At 43.0% G+C, this 21978-nt stretch overlaps 1 protein-coding gene across 2 annotated transcripts in view; it reads left to right on the top strand.

Moving 5' to 3' along the window:
- ARMH3 (armadillo like helical domain containing 3) overlaps window positions 1-21978 on the top strand; it is a 624464-nt gene that overhangs the window by 350149 nt on the left and 252337 nt on the right. For both annotated transcript variants that reach the window (XM_086922652.1, XM_086922653.1), the window contains 2 exons: window positions 8609-8710; window positions 9298-9356. In XM_086922652.1, the coding sequence (XP_086778778.1) occupies window positions 8609-8710; window positions 9298-9356 (161 nt within the window). The remainder of the gene's footprint in view (window positions 1-8608; window positions 8711-9297; window positions 9357-21978) is intronic.

The following is a 21978-nucleotide window of genomic DNA, read 5'->3' on the forward strand; positions in this document are numbered from 1 at the left end:
TTTTTGTATTTCTCTTCCTGTTTAGGAGTTGTTTTAGGGTGCAATTCCCTTTGTGTGACATGGGTTCCCACCCATACTCTGTCTTTTCGATCCAATTTGAAGGGATTTTTGAAAAGTTTAAAGTCTCTTATATCTCTTTTCACGAGTTTTACTCATTTTTGCTAGTTATTTAGCATTTTATTAAGTGCACATCGTGGTTTTCCACACAGTTTTGTCTTTATTCTTACAATGCCAGTAAGTTCTGTTTCTATTATGGTGCACTATGTTTTTTTTTTATAAAGAGATTTGGTCTTCTTATCATATTTAGCTTTAGTTTTATGTTTATTCTAGTGCTTTCATGCATATTTAGCTAAATATGTTCTGTTTTATTGTGTTTTGATTAACTTTTCTCACTATTTCCATTGCATTACTGATTTGTATTTTGTTTATGGTTAATAGTGCTTTGATGAGGTTCTCCCAATTTGTTCCTCATCTTCTTTTCTGTTTTATTCTTCTTTCTCTGCTTTTCTGTGTTCTACAATTTCCATTCTTTTTCATTCTCCATTCATTCCTGTTCTGGCCAGTAGGTGTGCGTTGGAGTTGTTTTTCGTATTTTCTTCTTTTCTTTTCTTTTCTTTTCTGCCGTGGTGTGAGAAGGGAGGATGGTTTGTATGTTTGGTTCTATTCTTCTATTCCTATTTCTGGATTTCTCTTTGTTTGTTCCTATTCCTATTTCTGGATTTTTATTTCTGGTTTCTTCCTATTCCTATTTCTGGAATTCTATTTCTTTATTTCTCTTGTTGCTTTGCTTGTGACAGGTTGTTCCCCTTTCGCTGTTTCTTTCTTTCTTTGCTTACTTTCCTTGTTTTATTTCTCTAGTTCTTATTTGTGGTTTCTAGCTTTTGTTTTCTGTATAAGAAAAGGGGATATGTAATATCCTGTTATTCTCAATGTGTTGGCTTTCCACCTCCAATGGAATGTTCATTGGAGTAGCTGTCAGAATGTTGGTGTTCTGCCTAGATAGTGACAGTTGGATGGGCTGAGCACCTTGATGGATGCTCCTGGTGGGGTCTCCCTATGGTCTCCAACTGAGCTTATTGTTGACTTAACCTAACTGCTCAATAAACCTACTTGGGAACTACCTACAAGCGTGGACTACGTTATTACAACGTCCTTATGTTTTACATCCTTGATCAGCCTCATCTGAGCCTTTTTCTTCCATTTAATGAAGCCCTGATTGGCACCCTTATGGGTATGTGGATGAAGCCTGCTTTTGCCCACCTGTGAACAGGCAGGTGGGAAAAATGCCACAGTGCATGGCAACCCAGCTATTCCTATGCAGAAAAATGAACCCTAATGCATTCACCATGACTCCTCCAGATGAGTTGAAAAGGATAAAGACATTTGGCAAGCTAATGTACTCTTCGATTAGCTAGGCATTGAGTTCATTCAATGCCCTCTGCTTATTAGGCTGCTATATGCACTCCCTCTGGGACATGGCTAGTTAGATCTCTTTTGCAGTACCAGATATGTAAAATCATTAAGGACGGCTGAAATCCACTGACTTTTTTTTAAAACTTGCAGGCATCCTTTATGGATATGCCCTTTTGCCCTGACCTCTATCCCCTAAACTTACTCGCCCCTTTCCGACCTATGTCCTCTCATTTGATCCTTCTGCTCTTCATGTGCCCCAGATGGAGTTACCAAGATCAAATAAAATGAAATGAAAATTAGATTTATAACGTGTGCTAATACCCGGAGGTGTGTGAGGCGCGGTGGCTCCCCCTGATATACTTACCAGAGTGTATAATTAAAATGCTGTGATGGGCTAGTTAACAAAAAGCTGAGTTTTTAAACGTTTACGAAATCAAAGTAAATCGTTTTCTGTCTTTAGAGCCAGTGGGAGGCAGGTCCACAATCTGGCTGTACCTGAGATAAAGCTTCCACCCCACCCCCCAGGAGGCCATCTTGGCCCTGGGATTGTCAGATTTGCAGAGATCGCAGAGCTCAACTGCCTTCCTGGAATATACCGCTTGAAATGGTCTGTGAAAAATTCAGGTCCCAGGCCATGTAATACTTTAAAGGTGATACAGAGGGCCTTGAATTCTATCCTTCTTTTAACTGGAAGTCGGTGTAGAATTGGGACAGCATAGGCCACTGATTGCCGTTTCGGCATGTCAAGTAAAAGGCGAGCAGCTGCGTTTTGGAGGACTTGCATTTTGTTAGAGACATGACTGAATATTTAGAACCAGCCCGCTACAGTACTCTATTCAAGATAGGATCAAGGCTGTAACCACCGTTTTCGGGAGTTCTGACTGGATGTATGGGAGAATTTTCCTGATAGTTTTGATCAAATAAAAGCATGCAGAGGTGATTGCGTTTATTTGTCCCTCGAAGGACAACTTGGTGTCAAAATAGACTCCTAGATTTTTCAAATTTGAGGTGGGAGTACGAATGTCTCCCATTTCCTGAGGCCACCAGCTGGGTTGCAAAAAAAAAGGAGGTATCTCGCCCAAACATGAGAACCTCGGTTTTCCCTGTGTTCAGCCTCAAGCAGTTTTGGGACATCCAAAGCCCAACTTTGCGTATATAGTCCTGAAATCTCCAAGCAGTGTTCATTGAGTCCCCTGAAAAGGACGCTATGATTTGTGTATCGTCTGCATACTATACTGTCTTAAAACCGAAAGACCTAATAGGAGAGCAGAGGGGGGCAACGTATAGATTGAAAAGTGTCTGGCTCAACGAGGAACTCTGTGGCACCCCACATTGAAAAGTGAACCAGGAAGACGTATGTCCGCCTGTTTTGACTTTGACTTGATGAGTCCGCTAGCCGGTTGCAAAAGTCTTTGTCTACTACTGTATTTTTCTGACCAGGGAGTTTACTCCGCTTCTGCACTGTGTAGAAGAGTTCTTTGGTGGAGTTAAGGGATGCGCTAATTTTGGCCGAGTAGTACTGTTTTATTTTGGTTAAGATTTTTTCTTTGTACTCTGCACCAGGATTTTTGTATATGATCTTATCATCGTGGTTATAACGCAAATGCCATTTTCTTTCCAGCCTTCGACATGCTTGCTTAAGTAATCTCAGGCTAACGTTGAACCATGGCTCAGATGGACAAGTACTTTTATTAGTTGTACTTTTTAGGGGGGCATTGTTGTCGAGCGTGTCGATAATCCAGTTGTGAAAGGTAATTGTGGCCTCATTCTGGTCTACTGGAAGCCTCGGTTTAGAGAGGTGTAGGTGGCTGATGACATTTTCTATGGTAACTTTATGCAAGGGCGTTTCCTAAAAGTGGGTGGGAGGGATGTCCCTGGTTCAGTTATCATCTCTGGACTGATGCTGAACATCATCACTGAATGGTCTGGCAAGGTTAGAGGAATAACCAAGAGAATTTTAAGATGGGGATTGTCGGAAAAAATGCCATCCAGGGTATGTCCTGCCTTGTGAGTAGGACTATCCACTAATAGTGTGAGGCCCACACTTCCCATCAAGTCAACGAGGGCAGCCTCCTCTTTGGCTGCTAGATTTTCAAGATGCAGATTAAAGTCTCCTAAAATTTTGAAGTCGGAAGTAGGACTTTGATATCTATCAGTTGGCTGGTATTATATAGAAAATTCGCACTCTGACCTGGGGGTCTATAGAGAAGCACCCTGTTAAAGGAGTACCAGCTGGTCAGGGTGATCTTGAATATCAGTGCTTCACAGTTCGATGAGGCTTGGATGGGTTCAAAGGAGACTTTCAGCTGTTCCTGAAAAATGATTGCAAGCCCACCGCCCCTTTTATGAGTCCGGTCTAGTCTGGAAATAGCAAAGCCCGAGGTATAGCCAAAATAAGATCTGGATCAGACACAGCGTCAACCCAAGTTGCAGTAATGAATGCTAGGCTCAGACCCATAAAATCAGCGAATGCCAGTGCATTTTGTATCAACAACCTTACGTTGATGAGTACAACTTCAAATGTGTCTTTCCCAAGCGGGTGGAGTTAATGAAGTGTGTGATGCTTCGAAGGGGGGTGTGCCCTTAATGTTATGGCCCGTTGCGGAAAGTTGACTAAGAGGGCAGGATCTGAGACCTACATGTTTCCCAGGTTCGAGAGTGGGATCAGGGCAATAAGAGCCTGAATCTCGAAACCGGATCCGCTCCCCTCGTGAAAATTGTAGATCAAATGCAGCTTCATGATATAAAGCACTAACTTTGTTCTCCTGGTGGATGAGGCCTTTGCCCCGTGCAGCCCCTGACTCCTGCCCTCACTAACAGCTCTGAGGAAACAAATGGAACACCGTTGATTGAAAATCCTAAAACAGAAAGACAAAACAAGATGTTGGTTCACCACAAGTTGTAAACGTTTGCCAGTCTAGAGCACCCGGATAATAAAGGTCCAGGAATAACTCACTAGGCCTCGCACTGCAGTGCAGTCCAGGGTTTTCTCCTCTGCCCTTCAGATTCATCCACTTTCTGCCTATTCAAATCAGTTTCCTTTCCTAGCATCTGTTCTCTGCCTGTCAGATTCGTTCTTATCTACCTACCACTGCTCCGTCGCTTTTTGCCCCTTGTTCTTGTTCTGTTTTTCATTGCAAACCCGTGACATTCACGAATGCTCCTAAATTCTGTGATTCTATTATCTCTGTGTATGTGCACCACACGAGGGGAAGCTAGCGTGTCACAATGTGTGCTGTTATGTCCGTTTCCTGAAGCTGCAGGGTCCATGCTGGATAGTGAGAATGAATGGCAGAGAAGGCCCTCCCTTGCTTGCATTCTGTCCCCGCCACCCCAAAAGACAGCTCACTTGGGCTTTATCTAAAGCGGAGCCCAGGAGTGGTCCGTGCCAAACTCCAGAATGAGCTTAGACGGATCACCTCTTCGTTGTAGGGTGATTTCTGATATTTAAATGTCATTTTCCTCGTTTTAGATGTCCTTTTTGTAGTAATGCAAAGCAAGACAACGTCCTACGAATTCTTACCAAAACATGAGCAATGGGAAGCAGCTGCGGTCCTTGGCCACCCCTAATTCACGCCCATGCTCAAATATATGTGGAGATTCCTTCTCAGTTTTAAGGCTTTTAGTGTCTGCACTGGGGTGGCCATTTTGTAGAGGGATCCATCCAGTGCTGATTAACACTATAGAAGGAGAGAAAGAGTCTGCAGTTTTGATGTAATTAGCACAAAAAAAACTGATTCCACAAAGTGTTTGAGGCAATTCAAATGCGATCATCAGGTTTAGCAAAAAGCGGGGCAAAATAGGTGTGCATAAGGGAGAAGATTAGTATTATTATTCTATCAAGGCAATCTGCCACCTTCCAATTTTTAGCCCCCGTCCTAAGCAATGGATTGAATCAAAAGTATAAACAGATCAATCGGGGTGTTTTTCTTTATTAAGTGATTTCCCTGGCCGACGCGTAATGTCTGCTCAAATGTTTGTTTCGCTAAAGTATAAATTGCAATAGTTTAATGGCGATAATATCCAGGACTTGACTAGTCCTACATTTTGAAATGTAAGATTTAGGTCACTTTAATGTTCCGTCCATAAAAGGCTTTCCTTCTCATTGAATATATCTGTCTTGTTTCCATGGATATCGAAGGGCTCCAATAACACTGCACACTTCACGGAAGATTTTTAGAGCTTTCTTGCTGTCAGCTTTTTCAGTGCTAATAGTCCCTCCCACGCAGTTCATTCTACATTTGCCTAAAAAGCATGCTTACCTATATTTATTTCTGTTTTCAATAAAGGATGTTCTTTTTAAAATTCATGGAAGACACCCCTTCTCTGCAGATTTTTTTAAAAGCATCTTTTCTGCAGTTGAATCGACCTTTTCATATGAAGGTGCACATAACTCCATGCTGTGAGACTTCAGCATTATTCAGGCTTCGTATTTTTGTCAGGACTTGGCAGAATAAGTGGCTTGTTGCTACTGTACGACACATTTCTTTTTTCTGAGCGTCCTGTCTGATCTGTCCATGTTTATATATGTTGCGTATCACACGCATTCGTTGGGATTCGATCGTTGCTTTTTCGTGGAGTTGGTGAAGTGCAAATTGGTTTCTAAAGCAGAACGTCACCATGCATAATACACAGTGATTGATGGATGCCGGTGGGGCGCACCGGTACTCATTTTTGGGCGCCGTTTGACCTAGAGCAGGAGAGTGAAAAAGCCACAAGTGGGAAAGAAGAAGAGACAGCGAGAAAACCTTGACAAAGGGCTAAAGGAGGAACGTGCAAAAGTAAGATAGAGGGACAGGGAGTGTCTGATGGTGGACTAAAGAGGAATGAGGTGGAATCAAGGCTACTCATACTTGATGTTATGTGCCCGGGTTAGTCAAATGTAGCGTAGCAGCTCATTTCTTACATTGTCCTATTTTTCACAATAACATTTCTGCTGTGACCTTCTGCACATTTTTGTGTGCATGACCATGTTGGATTAGTTTCTCTGAAACTACTTTGTTTACTCATCTAGCGTGGCACAACATTATCACGATACTTCGAACATCATACACAAGGACCTTCTAGGCACTGTGTACAAATGCCGTTCTGTCTTCATCCACGGGGCGACAGGGATGTCCATATCCATAACTTCGCTAATCTATACGCACATCGCAAGGCTGCTTTCTATTATAAAAAAAGCATCCCAAAAGATTAGCAGAGGAGGCACTTCAGCTGACACTGAGGATGCCTGCATGATGAGACTGCACCATGCAGCAGTCTGACATCTCCGTGAGGGGGTGTCTAGTTTGTAACCAAGACAGGCTCCTACATTCTCTCCCGCCAGGTAATGGGGCTGGATCGTCCCTTGGGGGGATTTTTGGCTTTACACCTATACACACTTTAGGTACACTTAGAGTAGGGTTCGCATAGTAGGAGTACGCCTGATTACTGCTTTGTTTATATGCCTGCATATGTACACTGTTTTAGCACCATGGTAGAACTATATCTACTATTTACGCTTTTGGTGCTTGCAATCACTTTTATCTGCTGCTGTCTGCTGATTATCGCAGCACATGTATTCTATACAAAAATAACATTGGTTCAATAAATATATTGAAAACATCCCACTGTGTATTCTCTGCATATTTACTTGAGCACAGGTAAGCACGAGTGACGAAGCAAAAGGTTTTGACCTGTTTCCACAATCCCTGTGGGGTCAGAGCCATGTTCAGTGGTTGCCATAAACAATTTGCTCCCTGGTAAGGATAGGGGGCTTATGGTGGCACTGTGAGCTAGCAGGTCTCTAGGCCAACATATCATGTGGGAGGACCCGGAATCAGTCGAGTCACCTCACCCAAAGCTTATGTTGTCCAACAAACGTGCAGGTCCTACGGATTAGTGGAAACTGCATGATTGTATTAGGCACCCCAACTGTTGATTGAACTGGCCACGGCAGTCTGAAGAAAACTTTGGGCCCAAGCACTTAGGGGCTGATTCAGAGCTTGGTGGAGAGGGTACTCTGCCAAACTCAAGTACCATCTGCAAAATGTGAGGTGGGCAGACCTGAAATTTGTCGACAATAGAACCTACTTCTGTTCTATTGTCGACCTACTCCAATGACAGCTCAACAGAGTAGTGGCCGTGGAAGTTAAACATCCGACGTCCACTCGATTTAGAGTGGATGGTCGGATGTTTTTTTTTATTGTCCATCACTGCCAGGTTAAACTTGACACTGAGGGACAGTAAAAATAAAAACAAAATACCCGCACACCATGGGAGTTTTCCCCGATGGTGTGCGGGTATTTTGTTTTACATTTTTCAGTGCCAAACTCTAGCTTTATTTGAAAAATGTAAAATATATGTAAACGTTTCATTAACACCCGTGACGTTTACAGCAATTATAGAAACTGCTGCAAAAGCAGTTTCTGCTAATATTAATATTAAGAGTGTGCTACTCAGTCCTCCACCTCTCTTCCCCCAGTGACTGACGGAGGACCATCTCACCTTTTTAGCAGCAGGAATTACTAGCACTTTTCGCCAAAGGTGCTGTTGAGAGGGTGCCAGCACTAGGAGTAGGACCTGATCATTATTCCTGCTGATTACTGGTGCCTAACAGGGACAAAGGTCTTTGGCCTATTCTAGATCCATGCCCCCTCAAAGTCTTCCTCTGGAAGGAAACATCTAAATGCTCGTCTGCCTTCGACCGTGGAAACTGAATGGTGGTGTTGGACCTGCAGGACGCCTATTTTCAGGAGCATTTCCAGTGCACTGTGCTCCCCTTTGGTCTCACCAGTACCCCTCGAGTGTTCATGAAATTGATGACAATAGTGGCAGCAGACCTTCAGAGGTCAGTGGTGCCAGTCTTCTCCTACCTTGACAGCTGTCTATTGAAGGCGGGCTGACTGCAGGCAGGCATCAAACACCTCCAGACACTGGCGAACATCCATTGATCTCTGGGGTTCACTGTAAACATTCTAAAGTCACATCTGACTCCTTCTCAGATGCTCCTCTTCATCAGAGCCATTCTGGACATGGTTCGGTGTTGTGCCTGTTCCCCAGGAAGAAGTACAGAACATTCAGGCTATGAGTATACTCCTGGTAATAGTTCTCAATTGTATGGGAAATATGAAAAAGGTACTATAGGAAGTCAGCTGATTTGTTAGAAGTAGATACTGCTTTGCTGTAACCTCCCTTTTTATCTTCTCTTTTACAGTAATGATTTCTGGTGAGCTCCCTTTGGATGCTGATGAGCAGAGCAGCAACCTACTGATCACCTTCCTGAAATACAGCTCCATTGTCATGCAAGACACAAAAGGTAAGTTGGTGGCATCAAAGCAGTTAAATTTGGCTTGCTTGAAAATCTCGGAAATGAAAATTCATGCAGTACTGAATTTTGGTTACCTCCTGAATCAATTGGAGATGTCTGTGTTTGACATACTCTATATATTTTCATATTTTATCTTTCTAAATTGTATATTAAATCACTGAATTTCGAAGTCTAACAAAAGAAACCCTTAATTTTGCATTAACTTATCGTACTTCTGTCTTCCTTCTTAGAGCCACATGTCTTATTTTTGTTTATCCTGTATATCCTAAACATATATTTGGAGAAAGCGATAGACGGGAGTTAGTTGTTCTATAAACATTCTATCAGTGAAAACAACCAGTTATTATGTCCAGCTCCTCTAAGTTAGAGGTTTTTGTGGTCTTAATCATGTAACTATGACCTGAATATTTCAAGGCCAGTTTAATAAAATACCTATTTGTGTGGTTTATATAAACATGCAATGTGCTTCCTGTAATGTTGTTGGTACACCGACCCCAGATGTGTGGTAGGTATGTAACTTGGAGATTCTTTATCATCTTATGTAGAAAAGTTAATTTTTCTATCTTTTCTTGCAGATGAACACAGACTTAACAGTGGTAAACTATGTTTGATCATTCTCACCTGCATAGCAGAGGCAAGTTGTGTGTAACTCTCCTAAAACAAAACTGTATTTCTTTCATATGATACACAGGGCCACTGGAATTATGTTGTATGGGACGGCCAAATTATGCAGCAGGTTTGACTAAATTAGGCATCAAGAAAATGCGAATTATGTGACATAATGCAGCAGATTTCTTTTTACAAGTATTTCCTCATTATTTGATCATTTATGCTCTTGTTAACACTTTGTGAGCAAAGCTTTCACCTCACTATCACCAGTGTGACACCCAAGTAAAGCAGTAAGCAACAGAAAGTTGACCAGTCAATGTTTGCGAAGGGCATTCCGGTGTGTGGCAACACCTGTTGCCATATTTTTAGTAACGTTTGCTCCGTTTGAGCAAAAACAACCTTTTTTTGTTAAAGTCTGCAGATTATGCAGTTGATGATGGTTTATGTGGCATATCACTGATAATGCAGAAAATGCTGCAGCAGCAAAATTGCATGATACCAGTGGCCCATATATATATATATATATATATATATATATATATATATATATATATATATATATATATATATATATATATATATATATATATATATATATATATCTCTTATCCATCTCAGGTTCGTTCTTGGCTTAAGGGAAGGTTAAATGCATATATTTATAGTGTCGCTAGGAGTGGTTGATGCGACAGAGAGGTCATCTGAAAGCAGATAGCTTATTGATGTACACTACAACATGTTTCATGAAGTTAACTTTTCTTCAGACGGACAAACTGCAAGTGCGTCTGGAGCGATCATTGTTGACCACATGTTTACATAAGATGACTGGTAGCCACTGACAATTGTCTGCATCTTTTAAACTCGCATTGTGCCTGATTAGCCCATAATCAGTGGTAAAATAAAACACAGCATGTTGGGAATCCGAAAACTCTAACTTGCGTTTGGTACAAAAATAGCAACCAGTGCAGCAGATAATCAGGAGACCATTGTCATTTCCACCGAATAGCTCTGTTGCCCAAAAAAGCTCTGTTGGAGCATGTACTGCTAAAATTCATACAATTTTGAACAGTATTGTATACACCTTTGCTTCTATACAAAGTCTATGGACCATAAACACGAGAAATCGGTAATTTCATATAAACGTAACTAATAAGAAGGTGGTAGTATCTACTCATTGAGAAAGATGCAAGACGTTGTTGAGATGAAGAATCAAATGCATGAATGCACTGTTAAATTAGTTTTCTAAAATCAGGCTTTTGGTGGCTAACATTAAAAATAAGGCTAGACTTTACTACATGATGAAGGAAATGGGAAAAGGCACTACCTTTAATAAAATGGTGTATACGCCTATTAGAGACCTCAAACTTAGGATGCACATTTATGCTGATGGGCACTTAAGATTGATTTAAAAAAAATCCTCATTTCATAATAAAATACATCGCTGTACATTGTGGTATACATATGCAGGGAAACTGTAAGGTTAAAGTAACAGGAATACATGATTTTTCACAGCTAACCCCTGTAGGCAGCTGGCTCTGTATATACCATACCAAAGTATGGTGTAGTGTGCACAGAGTACAGGGAGTCCCCAGAGGTATAGCAGAGGCTGAATTAGGTAAGTACTAACAGCTCTCTTTGTGGTAGTGCGGACAAGCAGTTAAGCTTATACAGAGGGTGTGTTAAGCATTTGTTGTATTCTCTTAATCAAGTACTGATTACACACACTCAGGTACAGAATCCAGACCAATTAGGTAAGTATGAAAAAGGTATGCTTATGTTTCATTTTAGAACCAAGCAGGGCTTGGTACAGGCAAGTAAAATATACTTTTAAATGCAAGACTGTTCAATGAAATGGTTGTGCTAGGGGTTGCAATTGTTACAGGTTTGTATATGCTTTGGAAACAGTTTAAATTACACAGTAATTCTATTTCATTACTTTTGGATTACTTTGAGTACTGGGTGATATGCCTAGACACCACATCTTAGGATCTCTAAATACAAGGTAAATAGGACTTTTTATACTTTGCAATAGAATTCTCTTTTCTTCATACCACACAGTTCATCAGCTATTTTAGGCCAAAAATCTCTTTACATGGGTTCCTATGGGAAAAAATGTGGTACCTGTTTCACAGGTAAGTACCAGACTTACGAGGGTGAGTTTTTAGGGTAGGACCAAGGTTCCCCAAGGTCTAGAGGGGCACCCGGGTTGCACCACGAGCGGCACTGGGGCTGCTTGGGTGCAGAGGGAGGGGCCCGATGTTAGTCAATGGGGCTAAGGGGGCCTTTGGTTAGGGACTGCTTACAAGCAGGTCACTTGGGTGTGGGAGCAAAGCTCCTGGGGTTAAGGTCAGCACTGCAGGGACCAACAATCCGCATAGGAGCTGCACCACCAGTGGCACTGGGGCGGTGGGTGCAGGGAGCAAAACGAACGTCGGGACCCTGTGTTTTGAATGGAGACCTTCGATTCTGTGAAGTAGCTGTAGGCTCGGGCAGGGAGATTTCTTGAAGGCAACCACTGGCTGGAGAGGTAAGTTTGGATCTTGGGGGATGCCTGAACACCGTTGGTTAGGCCACCCAAGGACGTGGGGCGTTGGGTGCAGGGGTGTCTTCTGGCGTCAGATTTTCTTACCAACTCCGGTCGAGGGGATCTTTCAGGTTGAGGCTGCAGGCGTCGTCTTGAGGCTTGAAGAAGGTCAGGGATCACCAGATCCCAGGTCAGGATAACTCGGGAGCCCTCTTTGTGGTGTTGGGCTACTCGAACTCGGGCCATGGGCGTCATGTGCAGAGTGGTGCAGAATCGTGGAGTTGCCGGAATCTGGATTCTGGAGGTGAGTCTTTGAGCAAAACTGGTGCTCAGAGGAGGCAGAGTCTGTAAGAGGGTCGCAGGGCAGGTCCTTCTAGCTTTGAGGGTTGCTGGCTGCTGGACTCGCCAGGGTTTTTGCTGTAGGCAGGTCGTAAACGGGACAGGCTAGGGGGGCTGGGGCCAAGTCTAATCTGAGGAGGCAATGTCCAGGTTCGCCCCTAAATACTAAATTTAGGGGCGTTAAAGGGGTTTGCAGGTCAGGACCAATGGTTCAAAGAACAACAAAGAAATCCTTGGGTCTGTACTTACAAAACAAACATACAGAGGCACTAGAGGTTAATAAGAGAGACCAGTGGGGGAATCCCTTTTAGGACAAAATTCCTCACCCACCAAAGGTGGCATGCTTCATCATCTGGGATTCTCCTCCTGGCGAGAATACCTAGTCCCGCAAAGGGCTACAACTCCCTCTCTGAGAGGAAGGAGCTCAGGGATGTTTTATTCCTACTCTATTGGGGTTGTACTAAATCCAACAGATGAAAGAGAGTAAATCGGGTTCGGGTAGGGGCGCAGCCAACAAAAAATATCTAACTGTGTGGGTAGTATTATTAAAACTAGCTAACGGGAGCGAAGACGTTGCCTTTATTAGCTCATTCCCATTGCCAGGATTAAAAACAGTTCACTTGCAGTATGGATTTAAAACTGCATGTGACGGATGAAAAGTGGTCTACATGTTTCAGCCTGAGAGACCTGGAAGGTGTCAAGGCTTTCGTCAGGACCAATAGAAATGCTACAGCGAAAATAGTGAATGGTGATGAAAAATTAATGAAATATAAAGAATACAAAACCAGTAATCCTGCTATTTTCAGTTAAGATTTACTGGTAGTACCTGTGGTGTACGGATAAGAACCCTCACCTCAACCTGGCGACAGCTCAGGGAAGGGGGGCACCTCCGGTTGCAGCTTATGTCCCGCCAGGGTTACCGACGGACAGAGCGGTGCCTCCCTTCCCTGATCTGAGGCTGGGAGCAACTTGCTTTCAATGAGATGGTCCCACATCACTAGACCGCAACAACTAACAGCTGTGTTGGTCATGAGTTGAATGTGTCTACGCTAGCGGGACTGCAGTGTGGTCTTCCTCTTCTGTATGCATGTGTACACCCCCTCATCAGGATGTATGGAGGGGCAATCCTCGGTCGGACACTCTGGTAATTTTGCTTGAACCGGAGCACAGAAACTGTAGAGCCATTGTATACGTTTTATACAATACTGTAGGACTGTATCATTCAGCTGTAAATCAAACTTAGCAGCTGAGACTGGGGTATTTGAGGGTAACGTCATGAGTCAGACCATGACTATTTCATATGGGCTCAATTTGTTTTCTGTGAAGGAATTGTGCTAAGAGGCCATAGTGCTTTGACAGGGCTTAAGGTCATTTCATTTGAGTGTCTGAACTTATCTTAGCTATCTTGCTCTTGAGGGTACCATTGTTTCTTTGTAATTCACCCAATGATTCTCTAAGATTTCCTCAGTGGAAATGTTGGTCTATTCATACGGGCTTGCGAACTTCTTGTACTTCTGCTATATACCGATATAAGTATCTAGGTGTGATCATGGATAATAAGGGGACTTTCAATTTACAAAAAGAAGCAATTAAAAGAAGAGGCAACTCGATCGCGGTAGCCATAATATCGATCAAACAGAAAACGGGCGGCCCTACCCTTATCCCACTGCTACAAGTCTGGCAAGCGAAACTCATCCCGGCAATCACTTATGGGAGTGAGTGTCTGAGGGGAAGAGATGCATTGACTTTGGACAGAACTGTCTCAAGAGCTGCCAGGATAATATTTAATTTATCAAAGTACGTCTCACCAGCCCAAATAAGGCTAGAATTCGGCATGCAAAGTCAAGAAATAGCCCGCAAAGGAGACTATGCTAAGACCTGGTATAGGATAAAAAAATCTGAAGCAGGCACACTGAACTCACATTTATTGAATGAAATACATCTAAAGAGGGAGTGTGCAGCAAGGACTTATTTGACAGCATCAATAGATCGTCTGGGACTCAAGGAACTCTGGGCCGCCTCAGGGTCCTATCATTTTTTTAAACGAATTGTTAACAAGACAGTGAAAAAGCTATCACTAGTAGAAGACAAGGCAATACTCACAGAAAGAGCCCACGGATGGTTTGTGGTTCACAGCTATGACAAATCCTCTCCACAACCATACTTAGGCACAGGCTTTAATAGAAAGAAGAAATAAAAATATCTTCACTTTCGATTAGGTATTTTGCCATCTTTACCGCATCTTCCCCCGTGGAAGCGACTCCAGGGTCAGTCAATATGCCGCCTATGTGAGGACGCTAACGAAAGTGTATTACACCTACTATGTATATGCAGAAATTTACAGACCGAACAGCGACAGTTACTAAAGCCGCTCTTTGTAAGTAAGCGGATAAGAACATGCAGACAAGCTGTGAAGGCATGTTTCGGAGGTGGAGATGTACAGCTAGCGTGTCACTTTGTTCAATTCATGGAAGCGGCAGGGGCAAAAGCTCTTGCGTCAAGCGACCAGACTGCTTAATCTTGCATCTCACGGCCCCTTAAAGCTAACAGCAAATCTTCTCTCATTACTGTTAACAACCAATTGATGACGGAACAGTCCCTCCCTCTTTCTCTCTTTGAGAATTGAGCCTTGCTTTTCTTAACTTATGGTCTGTTTAAACATTTACTGACAACTGCTCTGTGCACGTTAATATAAGTAATGAAAGTTTTATATGTTTTATTTAAATGGTTTTACAATATGAATTGGAAACTGTGGGTACTGATGGCAGAGATGAGTTTTGAAATTGCATTATTCAGCTCTTAAAAAGATTACATTCGAACACCTCTGTCTCAATAAGATTTGGCACTCACAGGGAAAGAACAAAACCTATTGCTTCAACAGAAGGAGTGCGCCAAGGGTGCATTTTAGCCCCTTTCCTCTTTTTAGTATACACAAATGGTTTGGAGGATTTCCTGTTGAGGCAGAAAATTGATTTCCCCCAAGTCAAGGGGCAACCGGTTGCGTTACTTTCGCACGCAGGCGACGCGGTTCTTATGTCGCTGACAGCGAACAGCTTACAAATTTCCTTGGATGCCTTTACAAATTATATGGCAACATTAGACTTAAAGGTTAACTTTTTTAAAGTCTTATATAATGGCCTGTGGTCCAAAACATGTTAAATCCAGGAGTTTTAATGTCAGAGGCAAACCGGTCGAAAGGGTGGAAAACATTTTATGTATTTAGATAATACGTGCAGCAGGGATCTTAAATGTTTTTTTTTATTACAATGAGGGCCCAACAAACCAATAGAGTAGTGAAGGGGCTTTTTAGGTTTGCCCGTAAGCTAGGTCCTAGGTCGGTGCCACAGCTTGTTACTCTATATAATGCAAAATGTGCATTGGTGGCATCATACGGGGCTGGGGTTTGGGGTCATCAAAAAAGCCGCGTGTTACAAGTGGTAGAAAATACATTCATAAAACGCTTATTGATGATCCCAATCAGTACGGCCACCTCGTTCTCTCATCGAGAGATAGGGTTGGATTACCTGGAGGATCGTACTAGCTCTGCCCCTTTGCTTTTATGGTCTAAAATTTGGATGAAAGAAGAACTACAGTTTACTAGGGAAATAATGAAAGAATGCCTTAACCTTGATAAGGTGACGACTATTCCCTGGTTTCAGTATGTGAAGGAAAGATTCTATGATATTGGGCTGGGTGAGTTTTTTATGAAAACCCAACAAATATCCCCATAAATGCCAAAGGCATAATCAAGAAGCAATACGGGGACTGGGCACATGTGAAACATTTTCAGCAAGAGGCGCTTGGCCCTAAATGTGCCTTTTTGTCTAACCAGCAGTATTATCTATCCTTTTCTACAAATTGTCAGATGCGTTTTTATTTAACCATTTTTCGCCTTGGCACATTGCACTTTTTGCTTGCTTTTCCTAGACAAACCGGGTGGGTGGAAATCCTTAGTTCCTGTCCCTGTGATAACAGTACTCCCCAGATCACTATGCACCTTACACTTTTTTGCACACTCTATGATGATCCTAGAAGGAGATTTTTTAGACCAATACTAAAAAATATCTCTCCATGTACATATCTAGAGGGATATGAGTGTTTGCAACTATTGATGATGAGATTCATTAAAGTAGCACTGGTTATTAGGAGACGATGTGCAATGTAGTAATTGAATCAGGCAGGGAAATGAAATGGTTTTAGTTTATGGAAATTATAATGTTCTTAGCGCAATTAGTGTTTTAAATTTCCAGGCAAAATTTTTATTTTTTTGGTTTCAAAGATAAATATGGTCTTCTTCCCAAAATGCACTTAGCACTTTATGTATAGTGATAACCTGGCTTGTAATTGAACTTTACATGATTTTTTATTATTTCCCACGGTGATAAATTATTTATATCCCACTGTGATGATTTATGATAAATGTTTTAACGTTTTTATACTTGATGTGTTATAGAATGCTTTTGTGGTTGTTTACTAACCGAATAAAGCTTGTTTTGATTGATTGCATACTTGGAGTCCGTGTACATAGTCACACACTTTTCTTTGGCTAAAGTAGAGGCTCTGGTGAGAGTAATAAGCTCTGCAACTTGAGCAGATCTCACATTTTGCAAATGACAACCATGTCTCATACTCAACCATGCTTTCGGGGACAACCCGTCTACTTCGTAGACTGGTTTTTCCTGCATGAATTTAATTTTTAGCAAATAATTGGAACTTCAGACTTTGTTTCTATCTGATGACTACTTTTACCTTCAAATTCCTCACCTCTTGAATTTCCTGAGGCATGAGATGGGATCTGGAATCCTTTCAAAATTCTCCTATGCCACTAATTTGCGCTGGGTCAATTTATTTCCCGAAAGCGGCAAAGGTGCAACATCACCAGAACCATAGAGTGCCTTCCTTGTGCATAGGTGGCAATTCCCTTTTTGTCTGCCCTCCTTGGCGAGGATCTGTAGTTTCTCTCTGACTTTCCTCATTCTCTAGTATTGTTTCAACACATTTTATCCAAATTTCTAGGAGCAGTACATAGGGATTTTGTCACAAAAAAAAATATCAGGATTCAAACCCTGTTATCTTTGCAGTGTATTGATGTCCATTTCTGACCCATTGAGTTCTGCCTCTGGCCAGAGCTTGACTCACAGTTGTGCAACAAATGAAGCCTCAAGCCTCATGCATGACAAGGCCATCAGAAAGTGCACAGTCAAACTTTAATGTTCCATAACGAGTGTCTGGCTTACTGCAGGTCACCGTTGACATGAAGGGCATCCTCTGTGTTCTTCATCCTTATCCAAATCCTTAAGGGGGAAGAAGAGGAAACAAATAAAAGAAGAACAGAATACCATAAAACCTGTTGTCATTGCTCAAGGTCTTGATGGAAGTGACCTCGCTGGAGTCCTCCTCCGCAGTAGAGCTCGTTGTCATCAAGCTGCCAGAGGAGCCCATTCCAGCAGCACCACTGACTCTGGTGCCTCCCACGGGGCCTATTCTGATGGATACTACTTGCCACAGATTCCTCACCGTGTGATTGTTCCCCAGGCGGCAGACTGGATCTGGAAATGTTCTCAAAGTACTTTCCAGTGTGCAGGGGAAATGGCCAACCCTAAAAGGACAGGGTTTAAACCTTGTAGGAACTGTTGCAAACAGATGTCTGTAGCAGATGCTCATGAAGTGTGCCTCTGGTGTTTGGGACTGAACTCCAGAACCTGCAAGACTGTACCCAGATTAACCAGAAGCCCATACGAAATTGCAATGCTCTGCATTGTAAAACACCTTAAGACTCCACTCTGTTCCCCTTTGAAATCAAGAGCGAGGTCCCGTCCTTGCTCCCAATGTCATTTCCACAGCAGAGTTTTGGATACGTCGAAGAAAAAACATAAGTAGTCGAAGAAGGATTTGGCCCCTTTTCACAATTCTGTTCTTCAGTGAGGGTGCAAAGCCCTAAACATGCCAAACAGTCTCACTTACGATCTCCTCTCAAGCAGATTTGGTGTCTGGTCGAGAAGCAACCTGCCTTACTGATACATTACAGCAAATTGAGGCACTAAGGGAAGCTATGCTGCACATTTTTGCCATGCTTGCGACTCCTTCTGATGTGCCTCTGGGCGGCAAAGATCCTCAAGGACCTCCAGTCGGGTTACCTCTGGTATTTTCTCCTTTAGCACCGTCTGTGCCCCTTGAACCCGATTTGGGTTCTGCATTGACTTTGGTGCAGACTTTGGTTCTGACGTATACCACAAAGTGATGGAATGAATGCTTGAACTAATATCAGCCACTGGTAATTACTTGGGGCTCCATCTCAGTCCCTCGTTATTTTGCACACAATTCCACCTGAGTTTGGACCAGTTTGAGCCAGATTCGGGCTCTTTAGTCTGGAGTACCTTGGTGCCACTGGAACAGACCTATGCTTGGTCCGGCTTATGGGCCCTAATGAGGGGAAGCTATAGCATTATCTGCCTTACTAATGCTCCATTATGTCAGACCAGTATGTGCTTGGATTGTTCTAGTACGACATGCACTCCCCTTTCTAGACACTCCTCTCCGTATGCCCCAGGCACTCATACTTTTGCAAATCACGTTGGGATTCTATCAAATTAAGTGCTGATGCTGCTTGCATATGGGGTGATCAAAATCATACCTGTGGTGGAAAGAGCATTGGGCTGTTACTGTTGGTATGTCTTGGCCCCCAAGGAGTGAGGAGACCTGAGACCAGTTATAGGCCTCAGATATTTACACTCCTTCCTCAAAAAGGGAAGTTAAAAATGATGCCACCTGCTCAAGTTCTGTTGGTCCTGGTCTTTAAGGGCGTGATCATGTCCCTGGGTCTGCAGAATATGTACTTTCATGTGCTGATAGTGCTGTCCCAAAGCAAATATCTTCACTTTGTGGTGTGGTTGAATCATTCACAAGTCATTATCCTGCCTTCCTGCCCTAAATTGGCACAACAAGTCTTTTTGAAGATCAGGTTTGTAGCCAATCTTCTCAGGTTCAGCATATACGATGACTAGCTGTAGAAGGTGGGATTGCTTTGCATAGTCTTTGACTACCTGCTGACTGTAGTGTTGCAGCTTTCCTTTGTGGGATTTTCTATGAAAGAGTCCAAATCCCATTTCCAAACTGCTCAGAGAATTATCTTTATTGAGCCATTATTGACTTGATCATATTGAAGAATTTCCTGCCTCCACAATGAGCCTGGTACATTCAGGCTATGGCTCAATGCTTTAGGCAGAAGCTACTGTTCGACTTTGATGGCTCTGGGAATTCTTGGTCCTTTGGCATCGGGCATAAAACACTATGCTGGTGTCTTATGCCTGTTCGTACATGGAGGCCCTTCAGTCACATCTGCTGCTGAAATTGGACTGGCAAAGAGGATGTCTTTCAGACAATATTCATGTGTGTGTGTGTGTGTGTGTGTGTGTATAACATGGCTCAAAACTTTCAGTGGTGGATGACAGATGTCAGTCTGACACGCGGCATGCTCTTGTCCTTGGTTCCTCTGGAGTTCATAGTTGAGATGGATGCCTTTTCTCTGCACTAGGGAGGTCACCTTGAAAAAGTGGCAATCACAGTGCTTTAGTCGCTGATGGAGTAGTGTCTCCACATAAATATTCTCCATCTGCATGCCTTATGGCTTGCCCTAAAGGTCTTTCTGGCTTGCATCAAGGGCAGGTCAATTTTGTGTTGACAGACAACACAATGACATGTGGTACAGCAACACGCATAGCATAATTGTGTCTTGTGCCCTCTGTAGTATGGCTCTGTCTCTGAGTCACACCACAGGATTTCCCTGTTGGTCCATCATACAATAGGATTGCTCATCAGCAGGCACCATCTTACTAACCTTGACTTGCGTCTGCACCCAGAAGTGTCATGGGGTGTTTTTCCCAGTGGAGTGCACCATTGGTAGATATTTTAGCTACCTTTGAAAACACTCAGTGCCACGACTTCTGCGGCCTAGAGATTCCTTCTGTGGTCGGCTTGAGAGACACATTCTGCCTTTGGAGTGACTTTGGCATCCTGTACACTTTCCTCCTCAGCCTCTGATTCTGCGAGTTCTAAATAAAGTCAGGCCCACCAAGCACAGCTGCTTCTAGCGGCCCCAGATTGGGCTTGAAGAGTTTGGTGCTTTGCAACTGCTGACTGAGCATTTGCCCTCCACTTGGACTTCTACAGGAGGATTTACTGTCATAGCAGTAGGGCACAGTGTTACATCCTAACCTCCACTATCTACAGCTACATGTGTGGAGGTTGAGCAGGATCAAATAAGGGTTTAAGTCCCTTGATAGGAGGTGGATGTCATTTGCGCCCGCTGTCCTTCTTAGAAGATGATTTATTCAGGTTGATGGGCCAAACACTTCACCAGATGTCAAGAAAAACCAGTTCAAGCGAGCTTGTGCTTAAGACTCGGGCACCTGTACTTCCGAAAGTGGTGTTGCTTTCAATTATGTGCAGTTCATCATGCTCCTGCATTATTTTCTCTACCAAATTGAGGGAAGACGGAACTTAAGAAGTCACTGGTTCTACAAAGGGAATGACGAATAGCCTGGCCTCCTGGTCAGTGTGATGAATGTCCTCGTAATCGCTGAGTGAGACTCGTAAAAAGGATTTTTAATATTGGATTGATCCTTGTCTAAGGTGATAAACGTAACAGAAATTTGTTTGGAAATTTTGTAAATAGATCACCTAGAGGGAGTAATTGGTATCTCCTGGAACATGTTCTGAAGGTATCTTTGCTAATTTAGGATCCATTCTAAGGAGAATGATTTTATGGCTCTTAATGGAGATAGGTGAGTGTGCAGCACAAAAAATGATCAGAGCACATTGAGCCCAACCCCTAAAGAATTGAATGTCTTCCTTCTTGGGCAAGTTTGCAGTGAGTCAGGGCATCCATGAGGTGAATCAGAGCTGTAGTTGTAAAGAAAGAATTCCTTGCAACTCTTTAAGGTGTGATCAACACCCTTGCGGATGCCTTGACCCAATCAAATGGGAAGATGTTGAGACAGGAAAGTCAGTTGCATGGTGATAGATTTGCATCCCTGCCTTGAGTGCTCCAGCTGTGGTGATATCTGATCCTTGGTAATGATTTTTGGTCATTAGCAAGCATGGATCATGCGAGTGCACTATGACCTAGGCCTGTCTTATGGACTTCGATCTGCTGGGAAGGGCACCAAAATCATTGTAAATAAAGGGTGGGAATGGCCCGGCTATCCAAGGGACAGGGTACCAACAATTGCTTACCACCCAAATCATTACCCTCGAGTGGTAGAAAGGTACTGCCTTCATCGGTAAAGTACCCTTCCACCACTTGAAGCTAATGATTTGGGTCCCCCTCCCATTCTAAGCCGATCAAAGTCCATGAGACAGGCCTAACCTTAAGTGTGGAAGGGTACTTCCTTCTCTGGTAAATATGTAGCACGAGCACGGTGGTGGCATCATAGTGTTTTCGTTTTTAGTGCTCAGTAGAGTGAATAGGCCTCTTTTTAGCTATGTCAGGAGTAGTGATAGAACAGTAGTGATTCCTGGCCCACACACTGGTACAGTTCCATTGCTGAGTGCTCAACTGACCCTTGACCTGCACTAGATTATGTGCAGCGCTGAGATGTATGTGTGCCTTTGGAAGGTGCAGTGCATCAGAAGATAGTGTGCAAGGTTGCATGTGTACGTTGGGATACACGTATCTACACTGGGTTATATGTGAACCTGTGAGCTGGTACTACTTGTAGGCAATAGCGTGTGGTATTGCCTGAGCGCACGGGGATGTGTGGATGCCTGTGCGAGGATACAGTGCATT

This window comes from Lissotriton vulgaris, chromosome 5, assembly GCF_964263255.1.
Source record: "Lissotriton vulgaris chromosome 5, aLisVul1.2, whole genome shotgun sequence".
Classification (NCBI taxonomy): domain Eukaryota; kingdom Metazoa; phylum Chordata; class Amphibia; order Caudata; family Salamandridae; genus Lissotriton; species Lissotriton vulgaris.